Here is an 18,222-nt window from a genome sequence, read left to right on the forward strand (position 1 = left end):
CTCGGACAAATGATATCCTGGGGTATCCCAGCCCCGCTGCAAGGTGCATCGGCGGGTTGATGCCTGGTAGCTGACCTCGCGACAAATATGGAAATTTTCGGTCGTATTGGATCTGACCCGAGCCGAGACTGGTAAAGGAAGCCTAGAAGTAACAGAGTCGCGTGTTCCGCCTCTATCAGCTTCTGCTTGAAGAAGATTCCCATGTTCGCCGCTCACAGGTACCGGCCGCATTCTTCGTTAACGCCGTCTTGAATTTGCCGCATGTAGTCGACAAAATTACCGTTTCTTTTTAGACATCGGTATCTCCGCTCGGGTAACGCACACGTGTGGTGAAGGCCATTGAGGAGATGCAGTTTTTCAGATGCCTACCTTGTTATGGCCTAGTTCAGGTGCCCTGGAACGCAAGATCGGCTCTGTCGAGTTTAGCTACTTGCTGAAGACGATCTACGCAGGTGAACGACGGCCACAGGATCCTATTGCTCGGAACAACATCAGAACTTCGAACCGACTTCTTTCATCCTTGCTTCTCACCCCGGGTCTGGCAGGCCAAACTGGCAGGGGGCTCATGGCAGCGCACGATACCGCTGATGAAGTCTAGAAAGCCAGAGAGGCGCCGCCATCTAGACGAAAGGATCCTGCTAATGAGACGTCCGGGCGAAACGCGTATCAAGACAGCGGTATATGCAGAAGAAGCAGCTAGAACACACTGAACCACACCCTAGCACAATTTGTAGTACTAAATCCAAGCTCATACGAATAAGCAGTTACTTGTCTTCAATTCATCTTCTAGCGAGTACTATGGCTAGTATATCTACAGTGTGTGGCCTGCGAGTCGGGTGTCAGTGCAGGGTACTTGTTCCAGGTAAGCCCCCTACCAGCTGTCTACCTGATGACAGCAACTCGAAACTAGAAAACTAACAAAGTGGCTGTGAAACGGTTTTTCTGTGAGCAAATGATACTGCTGTTTTTTTTTTTTTTCTAGAACTGTTGATCGCTCAAGCCAAGCCACAACGGGCAATAGCCGACGTACCAGGGGAGCACTGGGACTTACTCATGTCCAAATCTCCAAGGCGTTGACCTTTGACCTTCTTCGTTCCGATTCAACTTCTCAAATCCATGACCAAGAAACTTGCGGAGCTACGGATAATGGGAGTTCCACGATTCAATTTCTCAGATACGGAAAAGGAAGCGCATCGCCGCGTAGCATCGCAGTATGCTACCGTTGCGCAGGGGTCCGCGCTGGGAGCGTTGGTCGCCATAATCATCCTACGTCAGTTCTGGCGATGGCGCATGCGCAGCACTTCATCGAGAATCAACGAACGGCGTACTTTGAAGCGATCCTCTTTCGGGGACAAGCTGAACTGGTGGTTGGGCGACGACGCGTACTTCATGGCCATGGAGCCGTGTCGGCCAGACGAATGGATCTTTGGATCCATCTGGTTCTCATGGCTTTTTCTTCTCTCTAGCATAGGAGAAATTGACGGTCAGAAAGCAGATACATCATATTTCGTCTTCTGCAAGCTAACGACGGCCGGATAGAGCCCTTCAGCCTGGCCCGCTTTCCACGAGACCTCGGCGCTTTTCAATCGCTCCGCCTCCTCAGTCTCCCCGACGCAGAAGCTTTCCATCTATCCAACCGTCTCGCTCTAATCGCCGCTTCCCAGTGGCCACTTCTTCCACTTCTGGGAATGAAAAGAAGCAGCCCCCTTGCGCGTCTCCTGGGCTGCTCGCACACGAGACTGAACCGCTACCGCACTGTTCTCCGCGCTGTCATGTTTCTCCTCCTGCTGCTACATATGCTGGTAGAGCTTGGGGGCATGGATGCCCGCATGCTGCACTCCAAATCGGAGCGAATACACATACTGAAATATTTGTGCCTGTATCTCGTGCTTAGTGCAACGCAGAAGCTCAGTGCCAGAGGGCTGATCTGGGGCTTGGTGGTTTTGGCGCCCCAGCTGATTTTTGTTTGGCTGCTTTGGAACCATGCAGTATCAGCAAGGAGATATCTGCTGCAGACTCTATTTTTGCTGATTGTGGCAATTATACTGCCGGAGAAGACAAAAGCAGTCCTAGTGAAGCAGACCTCACCAGACGCCCAGGCGGTAGCCCAGGCAGCCATCAACCCTCCAGCTGACGGACAGGATGGACAACCGCCCTTTGTAATACTGAGATCTGCCCGAGCCACAGATTTTTCAGTCATGGAGAACGAGAATGACGAGCTAAAGAAAAGGCCAAGAGAGAAAAGGCCCATTGTAGTGGCAACTATACGCACAACAAATGGTTGGCTTCATCGCCATCTTGCTGCGCTCTGGAGGTCTATCTCTTCGGCAAGGGGAATCTACGCAGTCAAAGACGCAACTCAGCTCGAGAGGCTCAGCTTGGAATATGCTACCTCTCCCACAGCAACCTCGGAGGAAGAAGCCAGAGTGTCAGTACTGTACGAAGGGCCGCTGAACCCGCTAGGCAAAGGAATGGATGATCTCGCCCTATTCGACGCCGATCAAGTTCTCTTCATCGCTGGCGGCATGCCCGGGTATCTGGCATACCCGGCCTATTTTACATACGTCGCCGTCCGACGCAGGAAACGTGCCATCTGCAACGCAAGGGTCATTTGGACTGTGAATTCTAGATCCGGTACTTGTTGCGCGATTCCGCGGCGGCTTCTAACTAGCGATGCGTTCCAAGATGATGGGGGTGGTCGTGCCGTAGTTTTGTGTCCAGATGCGGAACTTGTCAGTGATGGCGAGGCAGAGGGAGTTGCCACTGTTCCGCAACCAGGCACCGCGAGAAAGTCTTGTTCGCTGACTGGTCCCTGCTCGCATGCAAATATTCCCGAGCTTATTGAACGGCTGATGCGTCGTAATCCCGGTGACTCTGTCGCTGTAGTGGTCTTGGGACCGGTTGAGCTTGAGCGCGAGGCGCGCAGAGCGATGCGGTCGTGGGTGATGCGCGGACGCAAAGTATGGTGGCTCTTTGAGAACTTTGGCATGTAGCCAGTACTTATCCAGATAGTTTTTAAGAAACCCATAGACAGATGGTACCCATGCCCACCTCCCTCGATCTTGTGAGGTTGAGCTAGGCTGGGTGTTCGCGTATTAATGCTGCGATTCGCAAGTTGGAATCATGTGGATCAGGTTGTATGAGAATTAATGTCGTATGTCTGATCTTTCGGCGTCAGCGTCCTACTCAGCGATATTCCTTCGCCTTTGTTCGCTCGAGGCAGACCTACCCCCTCAGCGCTATTTTGCATGCATCAGACCTCGGAGTCTTCCTGGTTGATGACACGAAATTTAGGTTTACTATCACTTCGAAACGTTGCCAACAAAGCTTCCTCCCAAGCCTGCCACGGTCTTTTCATGTATCAGCTTCGCGCAGTAGCACAAGGCAACGGCTTCTTCGCGCCGGCGGCCTTGCCAGAACACACGATTTTTGAACTTTCTCAATCCCGCCTCTGGTTTTCACATCGACCCTTGCCATGTTTGGTATATGCACAAGTTTTGTGTTATCTGAAACTGCCGAGGTCCTGAGGGTCGGGACAGGCGCTTCGCCACGCAGGCCTGGTGAAACATTCCCTTCCTGGAAAGTCTTGTCAAAGGTCAGCAATGGAACCTCAATTCCGGCTGTATTTTGGCGGCCATGGATACCACGGGGTGCAGTCCTCCTGATAATGAGTTTAATTCGCCCCACTCCATAGCATTGCTCATATCCGTCTGAATTGGTTGGATCTCTCTACCTCCGTTCCCATTGTCTGCAGCCAGATTGCCTGCCATCCTAATCGCGAGAGTCGCCTGGTTTTCTGTTCAACACATGCTATAAGCGAGCCTCGTTTATGGTCTGAACTCGAAACCATTTTTTTCCAGGGGGTGGCTGGCCTTTATGAAGCTGCAGTTTGACTAGAGGCGGATAGATGGCGTTTTGGGTAATTCGTGGGTATGGAGGCTTGCATCTTCCGAGCCTGATGAGACCACATCACTTCAAGACTAGCCCTCCCAAGCCGCGAGAGAGGTTCAACCGGTATCTACCGCATTGTCAAATTTGAAATGGCAAGTGTCACTCAGCTGGTGGGTTCGGTTAGGTTCGCGCTGGGTTTGACCAGAATAGCTTGCGGGTGGTGATGGCAGCTGGAAGACAAGCTAACTGGTCTGGCTTTGTGTCAGTAACCATGACATGTTCGTTGGCGCCTGAGCGGGGCGATCAGCAAAAGCTCTTTTTTATTTTAGGCACGCTGCGGATAATAAGTGGCAAGCTACTGTATCTTGTTTGACGAGCCTGACTGCACAGACAAGGGTTAATGAGGTTTCAAGGCGCACAGCTGGCCTCTCGTCTCGAGAATCTGCTCGGCAGGGCGCCATATTCTCAGTCCTGCTCTCCGTTCAGCAACGGTGTCTGACTGGGATTGAACCTTGAAGGGGCAGGGGGTTCCTTTTACTTTTGTCGCGTATATATAGCTTGTGTTGGCAACCAAAAGTTTCGGTAGCTGATATCATCCATTGACTAGCTTGGCTTTCACTAATTGTTGTCACCCTGTTGGACTCGTGTCACCCCATAAGAAGCGAGGCGTGTGCGTGACTCTCTAGCCTTAATTATTCGTCAACTAACTGTCGTATTGAGATAGAATCTGAACAAAGATACGATGGAGACCACCACGCAGGAGATGCCCACACAAGGAACGACATCCCGTCAACCCGTGCCTCTCGATTTAATGAGGCCGTACAGGCAGACCATTGAATGTCCACACTGCGGTAATACAGCCCAGACTATCATTGAAGGTCGCGGTGATGGGATGAAACTCTTTATGAATATTTTTTTCTGGCCTCTGCCAGGCCGGCGTGACTGGTGGGGAACAACCAGGTGGCGATGTGGTAACTGCGAGGCCCTCGCAAAAGTACGGAAAGGATATTCAGGTGGTGAAATGGTGAGAATGAAATTAATGTCAATTACATTATCGTTTATTAGTGTAGGGTTTGTGTTCGATGTCTTCAAAACATGTAAAACAAATTTCAAGTAAGCTCAGTTTCAAAGTGGCAAACAGTAGACAAGTCCTGGTCAAGCAGAGCTGTACCTCTCCGCTGGTTGTCATTTACAAGGTCTCAGTAGATTTTCAGCTTTTCATTGTCAGCTCCCAGCGCCATGAGCCGGCGAATGACTCTTTCGGATATTGTTTGGTGCGATTTGGTAAACAAGTCATAGCTAATGGGTCCAGCCAGTAGGAGTAAACTTTCGAAAAGCATGAGATTGGGTGGTTGGAGCAATAGTTGGTGAAGAGCTAGCAATAAATATTATAGAGTTTATGGTTCTCTCAAGTTGCTATGCCCTACTGTGATTTAATTCCATGATAGAGGAATCCGCGCCCAAATTATTTGCAACTGATTTGTTGCCAGAACTGTATTTCCGTATTGTCTTGTTCACTATTGACAAAGTCTGGAACAGTGGCTGGGCTATATCATTGAGCTACTGGTGCTGCGGTTAGCAATATGAGGGGTGTAACGGTCTGAAAGCACCTAGAAGTATTAATCTATGAAATCCCATAGAAAGAAAAGGTTTTTATTGCTTGACAAAAAAGCTAGTCCATTTTCAGTTGACCACTTTCGATCAACTCTCTCTAGACTCTCTACCTTTGTGCTTGTCTTGTCTCGCCAGCAATAACCAAAAGGAGCACTAGACTCCCCCACCCTTCCCGAGACTGCGAGCCAGTCCGTGCGGGCGACAATGGCTGTATTTCGAACCTCTTGTGAGAGTAGTCGTATAAGAAGATATCATGTCAACAGCGGCTCAGATACAATCTTGGTAGGATTGGTCATGTAGCTAGAACTGGCAGCACTCCGGGATCTTGGCTGCCAACCCGAGCCGAAGTCCCCGTGCATGTGGCCTGCATCGGGGAGACCGGGGAAGCAGTGGACTGGGCGGCGTCGGGAACAGGCCCTATTCGAGCGACGACGATATTGCATGCAGCTGCGTGAAGGGGGCATGCATACTAAGTATACTGCATTATTAATGGGAAATATAAATGCGCTGGAAGAATCGATCAACAGCAACTCACCATTCACCAAGTTTCACGATTTAGCATGGCCACTTCCAGCAACCTGTGTGTTTGCGTGAGTTGCGGGACGCAGTTTGGTGTTCCGTATGAGGAGCGGCCACCAACTTGTCGCATGTGTGATGTACATTCAACTCTTGGTTGTTTCCGAGCTACGTCATGTATTGATGTTCTCTTTTTATAGGAGCCACGCCAGTTCGTGCCACCGTCCGGACAGTCGTGGACTACACTTGCCCGAATGCAGTCTGGCTATAAAAACGAAATCAAGCAGGACAGCGTCGACGGCCGCATCTGGTCCATCTTCTCCAGCCCGCAGTTTGCCATAGGGCAGCGCGCCGTCTTTATCGAGACCGAGGCAGGCAACGTTTTGTGGGACTGCATCAGCCTGCTTGATCCAGACACGATTGACTTTATCAAGTCGAGGGGCGGGCTAAAGGCGATCGCCATCTCGCACCCCCATTTCTACAGCACCCATCTCGACTGGGCCCACGAGTTCGACTGTCCCGTCTATCTAGCCGTAGAAGACAAGGAGTGGATCAATCGTGACGATGAACGTGGCCATCGGCGGTTTGTGAGTGGCTTGTCCCTAGAGATACTTCCAGCTGTGAATATCGTCAAGCTCGGTGGCCACTTTCCTGGCAGCTCCGCCCTCCATTGGAACGAGAATCTTGTACGTCTTCAACGACACCGCTTTTTTCCTAATCATCTTCTTCTCACCATCGCGAACTATAACTTAACACTACGATACTAGTTCGTTGGTGATTCCATTGGAATTTCTCAGGTACGATATGTTGCGCTCATCTGACTTGTTGCTCCATGCTAAATTCACTTATAGTCTGGGTTGGTGCGCGCTCATCACAACAAGAACCACCAGGTCTTTTTCTTCCACTACGCGTTTCCGAATTTCATTCCTTTAGGCCCCACCGCGATGCTAGAGATGTGGGAAAGGCTGGAACGATGGGAGTTTACGAGTCTCTTCTCCTTGTTCTATCGGACAACAGTTCGCGATCCCGAAGTCAAGTCAATGGTGCTGGATAGCATGCAGCGCCAAGCCCGTCACCAAGAGAACAGCGGCCACCTGCTGTTCAATAAGGACTGGAAATCGAAACTTTGATTGCGACGCCGGTTCTGTGTTGCCTCTTAAGTAGTATTATACTGCGTCCTTTATATTTCCAAGATAATTTACATTTACAGTGGTAATGTTAGTGAATCGAAAGTAGAAGCATCAAACAGCTCGGCAGCCAGATAAGGGCCAAGGCCACTATGATCGTCCAGCAGATCCATCATGCCCATGAACTCGTCGCCATCGAACTGGCCAAACATGTTTGACTCCTCGGGCGGGTAATGAGGGAAATCGGAATCGGCTGCGACAACTCAAAGTAAGTAAATCATCATTCCTCTGAGCATTGTGCGCCACTTACATCGATAATCTTGCAGTTGAGACAGATACCGGATATACTTTACGCACCTCTTAACAAGAGGGTTACTGTTATCCAAATTTTCGAGCGCATCCGCCGCCTTCACTAGATTTGATCGGGCTTCAGCCACCACGGCCTCTGCATTTGTACGATGGCTGTGTCGGGCGCAAAGCATGCCTCCGCATATCATGAGCGCCGCAGTAAAAACTGTCAGACAGAAAGGTCAGCCGGGCGTACTTGATATGACACGAGCAACTGAAATAACTGACCATAATACAGCGTGAAAAACCATACACCAAGATTGCTATCCTCCACAGGACCACCTCCGAAAACGGATGCAGCCATTCTGATTGTCTCTTCCGCAGAGGAAATACACTCAAATGCTTCGGCCATGACGAGCTGTGTCATGCCCGGAAGCTCTACATCTTGCTTTCCATTGATTTTCGATAGATATGTCAGAGTTACACATAGCAATGGCCGGTGGATGAGGATCGAGATGCTGTGATACCTGACCGTTGTGATGGCTCGCAATTTATTCATCCTTGAGCTGTGCTTTAGGTCAGGCGAGCTGCTTGGCATTAGGGAAAACGCAGGCGGTAAAGCTTCCGCCCATCGTCGCAGCTTATGTTTCAATACGCCGGCAGTTTGTATCATAGATGCTTCACTCTCGCTTTTTTCTGATCCGATGTTGCCGTTGTACTGGGTCTCGATGGAAAGACCCATGATTTGGTACAGCTGAACCGAGATGGACAAAAAGTCGGTGGCTACCTGCGCCGCTTCGGGTTCGTCGCCGAGCTGAGTGTTTTCTGGGACATACCATGCTTGTGGTAAACGGATGGTCATATGAGAGGGTGGAATTGCGCAAGGACGGCCAAAGGTAGCGCCGAGGACCGCATCCAGGCAATAAATGGTGTGCCATGTTCGATTTCTCATCTCTTGTACAATCTCATCCAGCTGTCTTCCCACCTTGTCACTGTGCAGGCCGAGTGCAAGTGCGCTTCTCACCAATAGGCCATGGACAGCCCAAGCCTCTCCGGCCTGAGGTGTACCTTGAAGGTATAACGCTTGTAGGAGCAGGAACTGGACAATGTCAAGACTAACACTTCGCAATGATGATGCCCCACATAGTGACATTGCTCTTCTGTAGTAGACGAGTGACTCTTGGAAGCATTGTTTTGACGTTTTGCCTTGTTTTCGGTTGATGTTGCTGGCAATGGCAAAGATCAGGTTGAGTTCCCCGAGCCAAGTTTGTCGAACCTTGTTGAACCCGCTCGCTTTAAAGGCATGATACGTATGCCGAAAGGTCGCTTCGTGCAGGAACGGGAACAAGAGTCCCATGGTGTTGAAGTATCGATTGATCATGACCTCCATGTCGCCTACTGCTGGCAGACGCGAAGACGTCGCAAGCGACTGCGGGGTTGTCGGCAAGGCTCCGAGGGGGGAGTGTTCCGAGGATAGTATTGTCCCTCGTTTGCCGTCCGCATTATCACCCTTGCTGAGCTGAGGTACCTCGGGCTTTTTCACTCCCCAAATGGACGAGACGGATACAAGAAGATAGCGTACGAAGCCGATATTCGACGACTCGCCGAAATACGCAGCCGCGCGCTCATCGACAAAGGTTATGGCTAGCCCATCTGTTCTTGTCTCGGTTTCGCTCCCTGAATCACCAGAGTCGATGACAGAGGCATCAATCTCAATTCCATCATTTACAGGCGCGTTCCTTAGCGGTAATGAGCCCACTGGCAGCTCGTCGTACGGGTCTCGGGTCAGGGCACAGGCAGACAAATGCCCGGTCAACAAGTCATCATGCCTCTGTAATAGATGCTCCACTTTCTTGAGACGTTGCTCGAGACCCGAGACATAGTCCTTTTGGACAATTATGTTTGTCGTAGAGTCTGGCGCGTCATATTGGCATTCAAACCCCAGCTGATGGCAGGTTGAACACGTGGGTCGCCGCCCGTCGCACCTTTTTATGAGGAATAAGCCGACGTTGCTCGATTACGATAGCTTCGGTTTCACTCTACCTGGACTTTCTCGTACGACAGGACGTACATGCGAGAGCAATGCGACGCCGCTTGGAGCCCGCTGCAGGGGATACCGAGTCTGCCATGGTGAGCGGGGAGATTGGGGAGAGAACGGAAGAAGCTGCCTCGGTGGGTACGGGCTGCGAAGTAATTATAAGAAATAGAATCAGGAGTATCCCGAACTAGCTAGCTTTAGTGCTGACGGCATAGACTTGCAGGCTCTATTAAGTTGGTTAGTGCGGCGGTTTCTGCCAGCCGTTGTAACAAGGCTCCTCCTCATTCGTTCCAATAAAAATGTCACTAAAAAAATAAAATCTCCGAGCTGCATGGAGTTACGCGGGGTCTTTTGGGGGCCCCAACTGCAAGCCTCTACGATCTAACTAGTGCACACGGAAGCTGCGGCTACAGACGGTCCAAGCTCAGCTATTTCGAGCGGTGCTCGCTGCAAGGGTAGATTATTCCTATATGAGAGGTGAAGCCCGCGATATTGCGACGTCTAGTGCAATGATCAACAGACGAGCACCTCGGGCTTTACCTTTGTCGTTGCAGGCTCACTGTGCGCTTGACTCAGTCGTCATCAAGAAAGCAGCCTCATCGCGGTACTCAAGCGGGGAAAGATGGTCGATGACCCTGCATGAAACCCGGTCCCGATTCAAATATTCAGTCACGCAAGTCTTCTGCCGGGCTTCCGGGCTTTTTTTCACGAGAGAATACGGTAATGATCTTCTGTAAGCACCGCTCGCCCACCGACACGGCACGACAACGGTTGCATCTACCAAACAATGACTGGCTTGATTGCCTCACCACTGCCCATGGCTTTCAGCGCTTGGGAATAATCCTGGTACCCGAAAAATGTGATGAGCTTCTCGATCGGAAACTCCCCATTGCGCCACCACTTTATCATTTCAGGGATGTATTCGCTTGTTTTGGCGTGCCCCTGCACAGCCCCGAAATACTGCTTGCCGCTCACCATGAAGCTTTGCATGTGCAGTGCAAGATTCGAATCAGGCATGCCCGTTCCCACTTGAATGATTTTGCCCATGTATCGCGTCGCATCAACTTGCGCAGAAACAAGAGCGGGGAATGCTGTCGTGTCGACGCTGATTGTAGAGCCGAGCCCTTCACTCGCCTCTTTGATCTTGTCCACGATGTCCTTCATTTCAAGATTTGTTGTGTTGATGGTATGCGTCGCGCCCAGCGATCTGGCTAGGGCCAGGCGACTGTCGACCCGATCGAGTCCAATGATCACCCTGCACCCTTTGTTCTTGGCTGCAATGACCGCTGCCAGTCCAACGCCTCCCATACCAGCAATTGTAACACAGTCCTTGGTGCTGGCTTTGGCAACATTTGTGATTGTACCACTTCCTGTCTGGAGGCCACATCCCAAAGGTGCAAGGAGCTTCAGGTCGTCTAGGCTCAGACCCATCCCAGCGACATTCACGACACACTTATCGCTCACGATAGAGTGCCTTGCAAGGCTAGATTGACCAAAGAATCTGCCCCCGATCCCACCTTCGAAGACGGGTTCTCCCATGAAATTGATGTCAAAAAAATTGACACAGTGTGACGGCGGCCCAGAGGTACAGACATAGCACTCTCCGCAATATGAGAACGAGAGAAGGACAGGGTCACCCGGCTGTACATTCGTTACCGCACGTCCAGCTTGAACCACATAACCAGAGCCTGATCGAAAGAGTTTCAATGTAAACAAAACTGGAAAAAAAAAACCTCTGTCCCAGAAGTGAGCCTACCTTCATGACCAAGCACACGGGGATAGTAAACACCCGGCACTCCGGCGTCTGCTGCAGTATCGCCGCAATGGAGGTCTGTGTGGCAAATTCCAGACGCTACCATCTGAACCAAGACTTCGTCATTGCGCAACTCACGCAGTTTGACCGGTTCCAGCGACCATTTTCCCTCCGAGAAAGGCCCTCGTGCCACCAAAGCCTCCGATTCGAGAACCATCGGGTGATAGGAACAAAGTCGATGAGTACGATAAAAGCACCTGTATTATTGAACCTAGAGAAGTTGACACGATCAACTGAAAAGTATTTGATGCAGCAAATGAAAACCCATTCGCTTTCTCGAAGCTGCATCGATCCTAGGAGCGGGGTTGAACCAGGTGGGGGAACATCATATTGACCTAAAATAGTAACCTCATCGGCAATATCCACCTGCGCCATCGAGTGTCGCGCCTCTTTGTATCTCTGTCTCATGAGAGCTCGAGAAACTTATTCGAGTAAAATATATATTTTTCAAGCTCATAGCACGTGTGCGCCACGGAGCGCAACACGACACTGAATGGCTAACTTGTATATAGCACATCTTCCACATTGAATGCTCAGATGATCTTACATTGCGACTCTGAAACACTAGTGTCAACACAGTTGAGAGATCGCAAGCTAATAATGACGTACCGGTTCCATGTCCTATATGTAATGTGATGCTTGATGCGAACAGGGACCAAAGCTAGGTAGCAGGCACGAGGTCGCTTGCTGCCAAGTCTGGTATGGACGGTGAAGTGTGCCAACGCTGTGGTTTTATAACCGATCGTGTCAGGGACATTCTGAACATTCGAGAACGCAACACGTTCAAATAGACACAATGTAAACCGAGAATGCATAATAAATGACGTTATAGATGTATCCAACTGCCGCCCTCTTCCCTTACACAGAAAGGCCAGACTACTTCTTTCATCCTTCAGTGTCTAGGGTAGTATTACTGGTGCGCTAACCACGCGGGCTTAGAATAGAGCCATAACAAGCAGCGCACCCATGAACGGTCCTCATACCTTTTATGATTTTGGAATAATCTTTGTTTGTTCGAAGGTTGAGAATGAAGAGAGCAATTATGGTCGCTAGGCTGGGCTGTTACAGAACTTGAGGTGTAGAGCGGTAAACTGCCCAGGAGAAAATAAGCATTCCATACGGCCATGAACCATCTCCGAGGCCGAAGTGTAAGCGAGATGCCCGGTGTTTCCGTACAGAGCTTCCAGACGTTTCGAAGAGATTGGGTATATTCTGCTGCGGCGCGTCGCCGAGTCAAAGTGCGAATTACTATGATAGACTTCGAGAATGATGTTCGTATGAGGGTGTGACAGGATATGCATAAAAATGCGACGAGCATAACAAGGGTCACTCCCGTCGTCACCAATCATCATGACGTTCTATTGCAAAGCAATATGTAACAGAGCTGAAGATTAGCCAAATTAGAATCGGTTCAGTATCAGCAGAATACTCCCTCCGAAACTACTCATATACCATGACACTCCATGAGTACACAAGAATACCAAGACGGCAGAGTCAAGACGCATCAGATGAAGGGGTCGTTACGCTAGGTTCTCTCCGCATCGACATGCCCGATACCATGTTGATCTATTTAGATTCCCTCGAGATAAATGTGTTGCGCCGATGAGTCATCGGAGTCATTGCTTTGCCCTAGGGGTTGTGTTTCTAGGCTGTTGTATCTCTCATCGTGGAGTCTTCCTTTGTGCTTTCGAGACAGTCGGCCTCCACATCTTGGGGATAGCTACGGCCGTCGCCGATCAGACGCCATTCACATGCTTTTTACTAGCCGTCATATACTAGAGGTCTGTTGAGGCAAGCATAGCCGGCAGATGACGCGTGGATACTATCCTCCGAACAGTCACTCGCGTGTTGGCGGCGCTGGCCTTTACCGGGTAAATGCTCACGGACATGGCCCTGACACGTGCAAGTTTGCCAGAAAGCACTCATTAGTGAGTAAACGCTCAGTATTGACTTGTCGAAACAGCTGGAGCTGAAACTCTGATCACTCTATCGACGGCAGTTTAGTTTGGGACAGTCCACCTCTCATGATACTGGAGCCCACTTAGTAGACGTGGCTCAGCGGAATTGGCGGAGGGCAATGCTTTTGACCAGCTCAGCGTTTGCAAGGCAAAGCATGTGCTTGTCAGGTTCCAGCAAAGAGAAGCACCCTATTGGTGATGTGCAGAATTGGGTTTTCCAGCCCCCCGCGTCGTGTATTCAACCACTATGAGCGAGTAACTTGAAATTCTACGGCAAGGGAGACAGACAGACGGTAATTTGCGGCCTCTCAGAAAACTTTCTATGACTTGTCGTTTTGGACACACTAATGAAAGAGGAAGAATCATCCTCACCGGCACTCGGTACGGAGGCTGTTCAAAGGGACAGCAAAGAAAACAAGCCATCTGAGCTACATTACCCAAGTTTACCATTCAGGATTCACTTCTCTCGATGTGACGAGAGAGTGTTCCTGTCTATCGTCACCGTTAAAAGAATGCCAATCATTTGTGAATTGAGGTAGTGGCAGAGCGTTAAGAGCAGCACCAGCTGAATCTCAACAGTAGAATAAACCAACGCACATGGCCAAAGTCGGCACTGCAAGTAAGAAGTAGTAAAACCTTGATTTGCTCAACTATCTACAATCTATAAAGGTATATGGTAGTATTTATCTGTCCTCTGCTGTTCTCTCTCATTTTTGGGTTCCCAATACTTTCTCTCTCAATTCGTGTGCTTCGCAGAGTCTGTGGCAAATAGCAACAGTCCACTGGGGCAATTCTTGCGTTCTTCATTCTAATACGTAAATCTTCGGGGTATATATGTATCGTTACTCGGCAGACGCTCTTGCCAACAGTCTCTAAAACAAAGGAATCCGTGCCTGGTTCGTGTAGTCGATGTTGTCTTTGCTCAATTCGATGCGGTTGTGGCAAGTGCCAAATATTCTATCCCACACACGAGTTTGTTTTCCGTAGTTGTGGCTTTTCCTCCAGCCCTTGCGGTGGTGCAAATCATGATCCTCGATTCTGAGCTCTGCATCAAAGTAGTTGAGGATGGGGCTGAAGGGAGAGGCGGCCTGGATGTTCAGTCGCAAGCCACTGTGGCCACCGGCTTCGGTGAAGGCGGTGTACTGGTGGCAAATAAACCAATCATAGAAACCAAGCGGAATGCCGATGGCTCGGAACGTCAGATATGTCAGGAACGGGATGCCAACCATATCAAAAAACTCCTGAACATCGTCGGCGTACGCGGACAGCATGGCATTGGGGTGCTTGGTAAGATGATGCGTCCGATGAAACTGCCAGAGGCCGTTGATATCGTGCATGGATCTATGATACCAGTAGAACCAGAAGTCAAGGATGACACCATACATGCCAATTTGGAACGGAAGCCAAGCCCACCAAGCCGGCGAGCTCATGTCTTGAAGGGGTGACGATGCCGGGCTGTAGGTGAGGTAGACAGCCATCAGCATTCGTCCGCCTGCCGTCTTCCAACCAGCACCGAGAACCTTGTGGACACCAGAGTCGGGGATGCCATCGCGTTCACTCTGGTCCCCATCCAAGAAACCATATTTGTGTCCAAGCATGCGGATCGTGTGCAGTTGGCGAATCACAACCCATAAGAACCCAGCTGTGTAATAGCCCACAGCGGCAAGGAAAGGTAGTCGGATGCCAGTGAGGGTTAGCCAGGTTTGGTGAACCGCCAGGACTACCGCTGCATGGAGCAGGATCCAGATGTGCTGATCAGTTGTGCTGACGTTGGGGACTTTGTCAGACTTTGGGTGGACTGGAACTTCTCGACCAAGGTCGCAATGGAACGGGTTGATGGCGTTTAAAATCCAGTGGTTATGGTTCCAGTGTTTCCGGTCCCAGGTACGCCAGGTCGACTTCATCGAGTCTTTTGCGCTGGCCGGCGGTACTGTCATGATGGGCAATGCCGTGATACCGAATGCTGCGTATCAGATGTAGATTGTGATGATAATGATGATGATGATGATGATGATGTCTACACACTATTCATAGCAAAAAATCCAGGAGGGCTAATACCGGCTATATACGTCTTGCTGCCCTGGTATGGAAGTGGCCATGGCGCGCCTCCAGATTGCGGGGAATAGCACATCACACTTCATCATCCCCAACAAGCCCACCGCGACGGGCGCTGTGGAATAGGGTTATCCCAAGTCTTGGATGGTTGGGGCGGCAGCACGTCCACTTGACTCGTTGTCCCGAGAGGCCGGCGACCCCGCGGCAAGACGCCGAGGCAAAAATGGGGGCGCCACACAAAGGCTTTATTTAACAGCACCCGTAATCATTATGCAAAGATTCGACCAACCAGAAATAGGAAACATTACACGTATTAGCATGTGAAGATGGGCGCACTCTCGCTAGGCAATGTCAAAGCGTTTTGGGTCAAACCCAATCATGAAGGAGTATCCGAAAAATTCTGCCTGATCGGGTATACACACGCAATTACTGGCATGCTTAAAAAGCAGCGCACATGTTATTGGTTCAGGCCTTTTCGCTCACGTGCCAAAACAAGGATGAAACAGGCCTGATTGGCCAGTCTCATACCAGTACCTCTCTGACAATGCTGACACAGGGAAGCTTTGAGGAACACCCTCAACACGCAACGATGCCAAGATGCCGCGATCGGGAACTGAATCGGCCTCTTTCGAAACGTGCGTGGTCCGAAAGCAAAAGAATCACAATCAATGATCATGGAGCATCAACACACGGGGGTAGCCAATACAACATTGTTGGATGATGGCTCTCCAGGTCTTGCCCTCGGCACTTGAACTCTGAGAACTCACAGTTACAAACCGGAGGTGCACAGATGAAAAAGATGTCGTGCGAATACTTGAAATTCGACTGCGCTCTCGTGTTGCGCGTACGTCTATTACTCTATATGCAGCGCTGGGAAAAGGAAAATGCATGATGACTGTGGTGCTTCAACCCTTTTCGTGATCTCATTTCTCCTTCCAGAAGAGCCAGCTGATCGCCAGTACCAGCTTGATGCCCGCGACAGTCCACAGGGACGGCTGCACGGCGCCCGATGCCTTTGAGATCCAGCCGCCGCAGATTGCGCCCACGAGCGTGAGGACAAAGGCCATGAATCGCCTGTTGCGCTTGTCGTTCTTGGCCCAGGCGAGCAGGGCCGGGTCCGACATGAGATCGCACAGCATGCTGGTCACGACAACGGTCGGGATCTCGCCGACCGACAGGCTGCGGCTCGACACGATCTGGCCCGCCGCCTGGAAGCTCAGCAGGGCGATGACGGCAATCTCCTTGAAGTCGACGGACCCGGGGGCGCGATGAGAGGGGTACGATCCGTCAATGACGCCGCCCTGGATCAGGGCGGCCGCCAGCATGACCAGGATGGCCTGGCCGAGGAACGAGAGACTCAGGACACCGCGGCGCTTGCCTCCGAGCAGCATTGCGAAGCGCGCGAAGCAGAAGGAACCGATTATAAAGAATCCGATCGAGCAGAGCGAACGCGCCCAACCGTAGGGCTTATTGTTGTATCCAGAGGTACCGAGAGCGACGAAGATTGTGTTTCCTGCGAAATTTCAGTCAGCCCCCGCGGCGCTTGTTGGCGGGCACCGTGACGATTGGTGACTCACCTGTTTGCATGGAAACGAAAGTTCCGTAGGCTATAAAAATGTGTTAATTGCTTCCATGTTCCGTTTCTCTGCCGTCCCTTTTTTTTTCAGGCGTAAAAAGTTTTGTTGACATACCATTGTAAATTGTGCCGTCAGTCAATCCCGACAGGAAGCAGCATACTAGCATAGGCACGTACGCGCGCTTGTTGTCCACCTCCTTGACGTACTTGGCGAAGAAGCTCTGCTTCTCGAGGGTGCGACCCGACTCGGGATCTTGCTTCGATTCACCGGACGACGACATGGTTTCTTGCGCGGACATTAGGGTTTTGGAGTTCATGGAGTTCATGGCGGGATGCAGAGTGACAGGGAGCGAGGTTCGTCTGTTATACAATGCAACAGCGGCATTACTTCAGATAAAAGGGAAACCGAGAATGAAAAAAAAACGGGACAAGTCGGGTATGGATAAGAAATTCGGGACCAGGGTGTGTTTAGGTGGGAAATAGCGCATGAGCCCAGGATAATAGCGGGAGGCGGATCTTACACACAGCGGGATCGGATCCGCTGCGAGACAGTGGCACATAGTGGGCAGTTCGGACCAAGCTTACCAATGAGCTCTTTCACATCTAAAAGTCTTTGACAGACCCTTGTCATTCAGCACGGGGGCTGCGCAGCGTTGAGATAGAGAAACAGCCCCTTTGTCTTGTCAAATTTTGTCCCCCCTCGTGGCGAGCCTGCCCGGTCAACGCTCTTACAACTCTTGCTTGCTTTGCCTGTGAACCTTTTTCGGCGGCTGCAGATGCAGGCGTACACATTCCATTCCTATTGGACCATGGTCGGCTGGGCTTAGCAAGGCCATGATACTAGCTCTTAGTCTGCCAAGTGAGAAGACCCATGCGCAACTCACCAACTTACTAAAGTTTCCACTTTATTATAAGTAGTGATGCGACGTCGAGTGTGAGGTGCTTGTAAGCCGCAACCACTACCCCAACCCTGCGCGAGTTGCCCGGGCCGGATAGGTGGGTGCGAAAAAAAGCGGCCAACTCCCCTCGACCCTATATCGACTCTTGAAGGAACGATAACGCTCAGAAGGCGGAGGAAGGGGTGAGGAGGAGGAGGAGGAGGGGGGAGCTTACGGTCTGCGCTGTGACAAGGGTGTTTTACCGGTCATTTCCGACATGTCCAAGACATGCCACGTTCGAAAAGCGCCGTGTAGCGCGGCTCCCCTGCCCGGGCAAGCAGGAAAAGGGCAAAAAGAGTCCAAAGGTCACAGACGCTCTTTCGCAACCCCCAGGGAGGCGACCGGCGAAGGAGGGGAGGGGGGTTCTCTGCCAAGACCGGCGGTGCGTCCCTCGACCGGGCTGGAAAT

General features: G+C 50.9%; 6 protein-coding genes across 6 annotated transcripts; 2 read left to right on the forward strand and 4 right to left on the reverse strand.

Moving 5' to 3' along the window:
• Window positions 1-1,146: 1,146 nt before the first annotated feature.
• On the forward strand, window positions 1,147-2,993 carry V2A60_006933 (uncharacterized protein; the record flags this gene model as incomplete). The annotated part of the gene is made up of 2 exons (XM_083258223.1): window positions 1,147-1,483; window positions 1,540-2,993. 2 exons carry the CDS (start codon window positions 1,147-1,149, stop codon window positions 2,991-2,993), a joined length of 1,791 nt encoding a protein of 596 aa, XP_083114349.1.
• Window positions 2,994-6,275: 3,282 nt separating this feature from the next.
• V2A60_006934 (uncharacterized protein) lies at window positions 6,276-7,151 on the forward strand (the record flags this gene model as incomplete). Its single annotated transcript, XM_083258224.1, has 3 exons — window positions 6,276-6,707; window positions 6,789-6,818; window positions 6,873-7,151. The coding sequence occupies 3 exons, from the start codon at window positions 6,276-6,278 to the stop codon at window positions 7,149-7,151; spliced, it is 741 nt and encodes a 246-aa protein (XP_083114350.1).
• Window positions 7,152-7,225: 74 nt separating this feature from the next.
• Window positions 7,226-9,565, reverse strand: V2A60_006935 (transcription factor domain-containing protein; the record flags this gene model as incomplete). The annotated part of the gene is made up of 4 exons (XM_083258225.1): window positions 7,226-7,401; window positions 7,459-7,662; window positions 7,725-9,350; window positions 9,508-9,565. 4 exons carry the CDS (start codon window positions 9,563-9,565, stop codon window positions 7,226-7,228), a joined length of 2,064 nt encoding a protein of 687 aa, XP_083114351.1.
• A 686-nt stretch (window positions 9,566-10,251) lies between these two features.
• Window positions 10,252-10,905, reverse strand: V2A60_006936 (uncharacterized protein; the record flags this gene model as incomplete). Its single annotated transcript, XM_083258226.1, has 1 exon — window positions 10,252-10,905. One exon carries the CDS (start codon window positions 10,903-10,905, stop codon window positions 10,252-10,254), a length of 654 nt encoding a protein of 217 aa, XP_083114352.1.
• Window positions 10,906-14,117: 3,212 nt separating this feature from the next.
• Window positions 14,118-15,182, reverse strand: V2A60_006937 (sterol desaturase family protein; the record flags this gene model as incomplete). The annotated part of the gene is made up of 1 exon (XM_083258227.1): window positions 14,118-15,182. One exon carries the CDS (start codon window positions 15,180-15,182, stop codon window positions 14,118-14,120), a length of 1,065 nt encoding a protein of 354 aa, XP_083114353.1.
• Window positions 15,183-16,223: 1,041 nt separating this feature from the next.
• Window positions 16,224-17,202, reverse strand: V2A60_006938 (YoaK family protein; the record flags this gene model as incomplete). Its single annotated transcript, XM_083258228.1, has 3 exons — window positions 16,224-16,813; window positions 16,878-16,907; window positions 16,992-17,202. 3 exons carry the CDS (start codon window positions 17,200-17,202, stop codon window positions 16,224-16,226), a joined length of 831 nt encoding a protein of 276 aa, XP_083114354.1.
• Window positions 17,203-18,222: the final 1,020 nt, after the last annotated feature.

The sequence above is a fragment of the Cordyceps javanica genome, chromosome 4 (assembly GCF_051103115.1).
Source record: "Cordyceps javanica chromosome 4, complete sequence".
In the NCBI taxonomy this organism is placed as follows: Eukaryota; Fungi; Ascomycota; class Sordariomycetes; order Hypocreales; family Cordycipitaceae; genus Cordyceps; species Cordyceps javanica.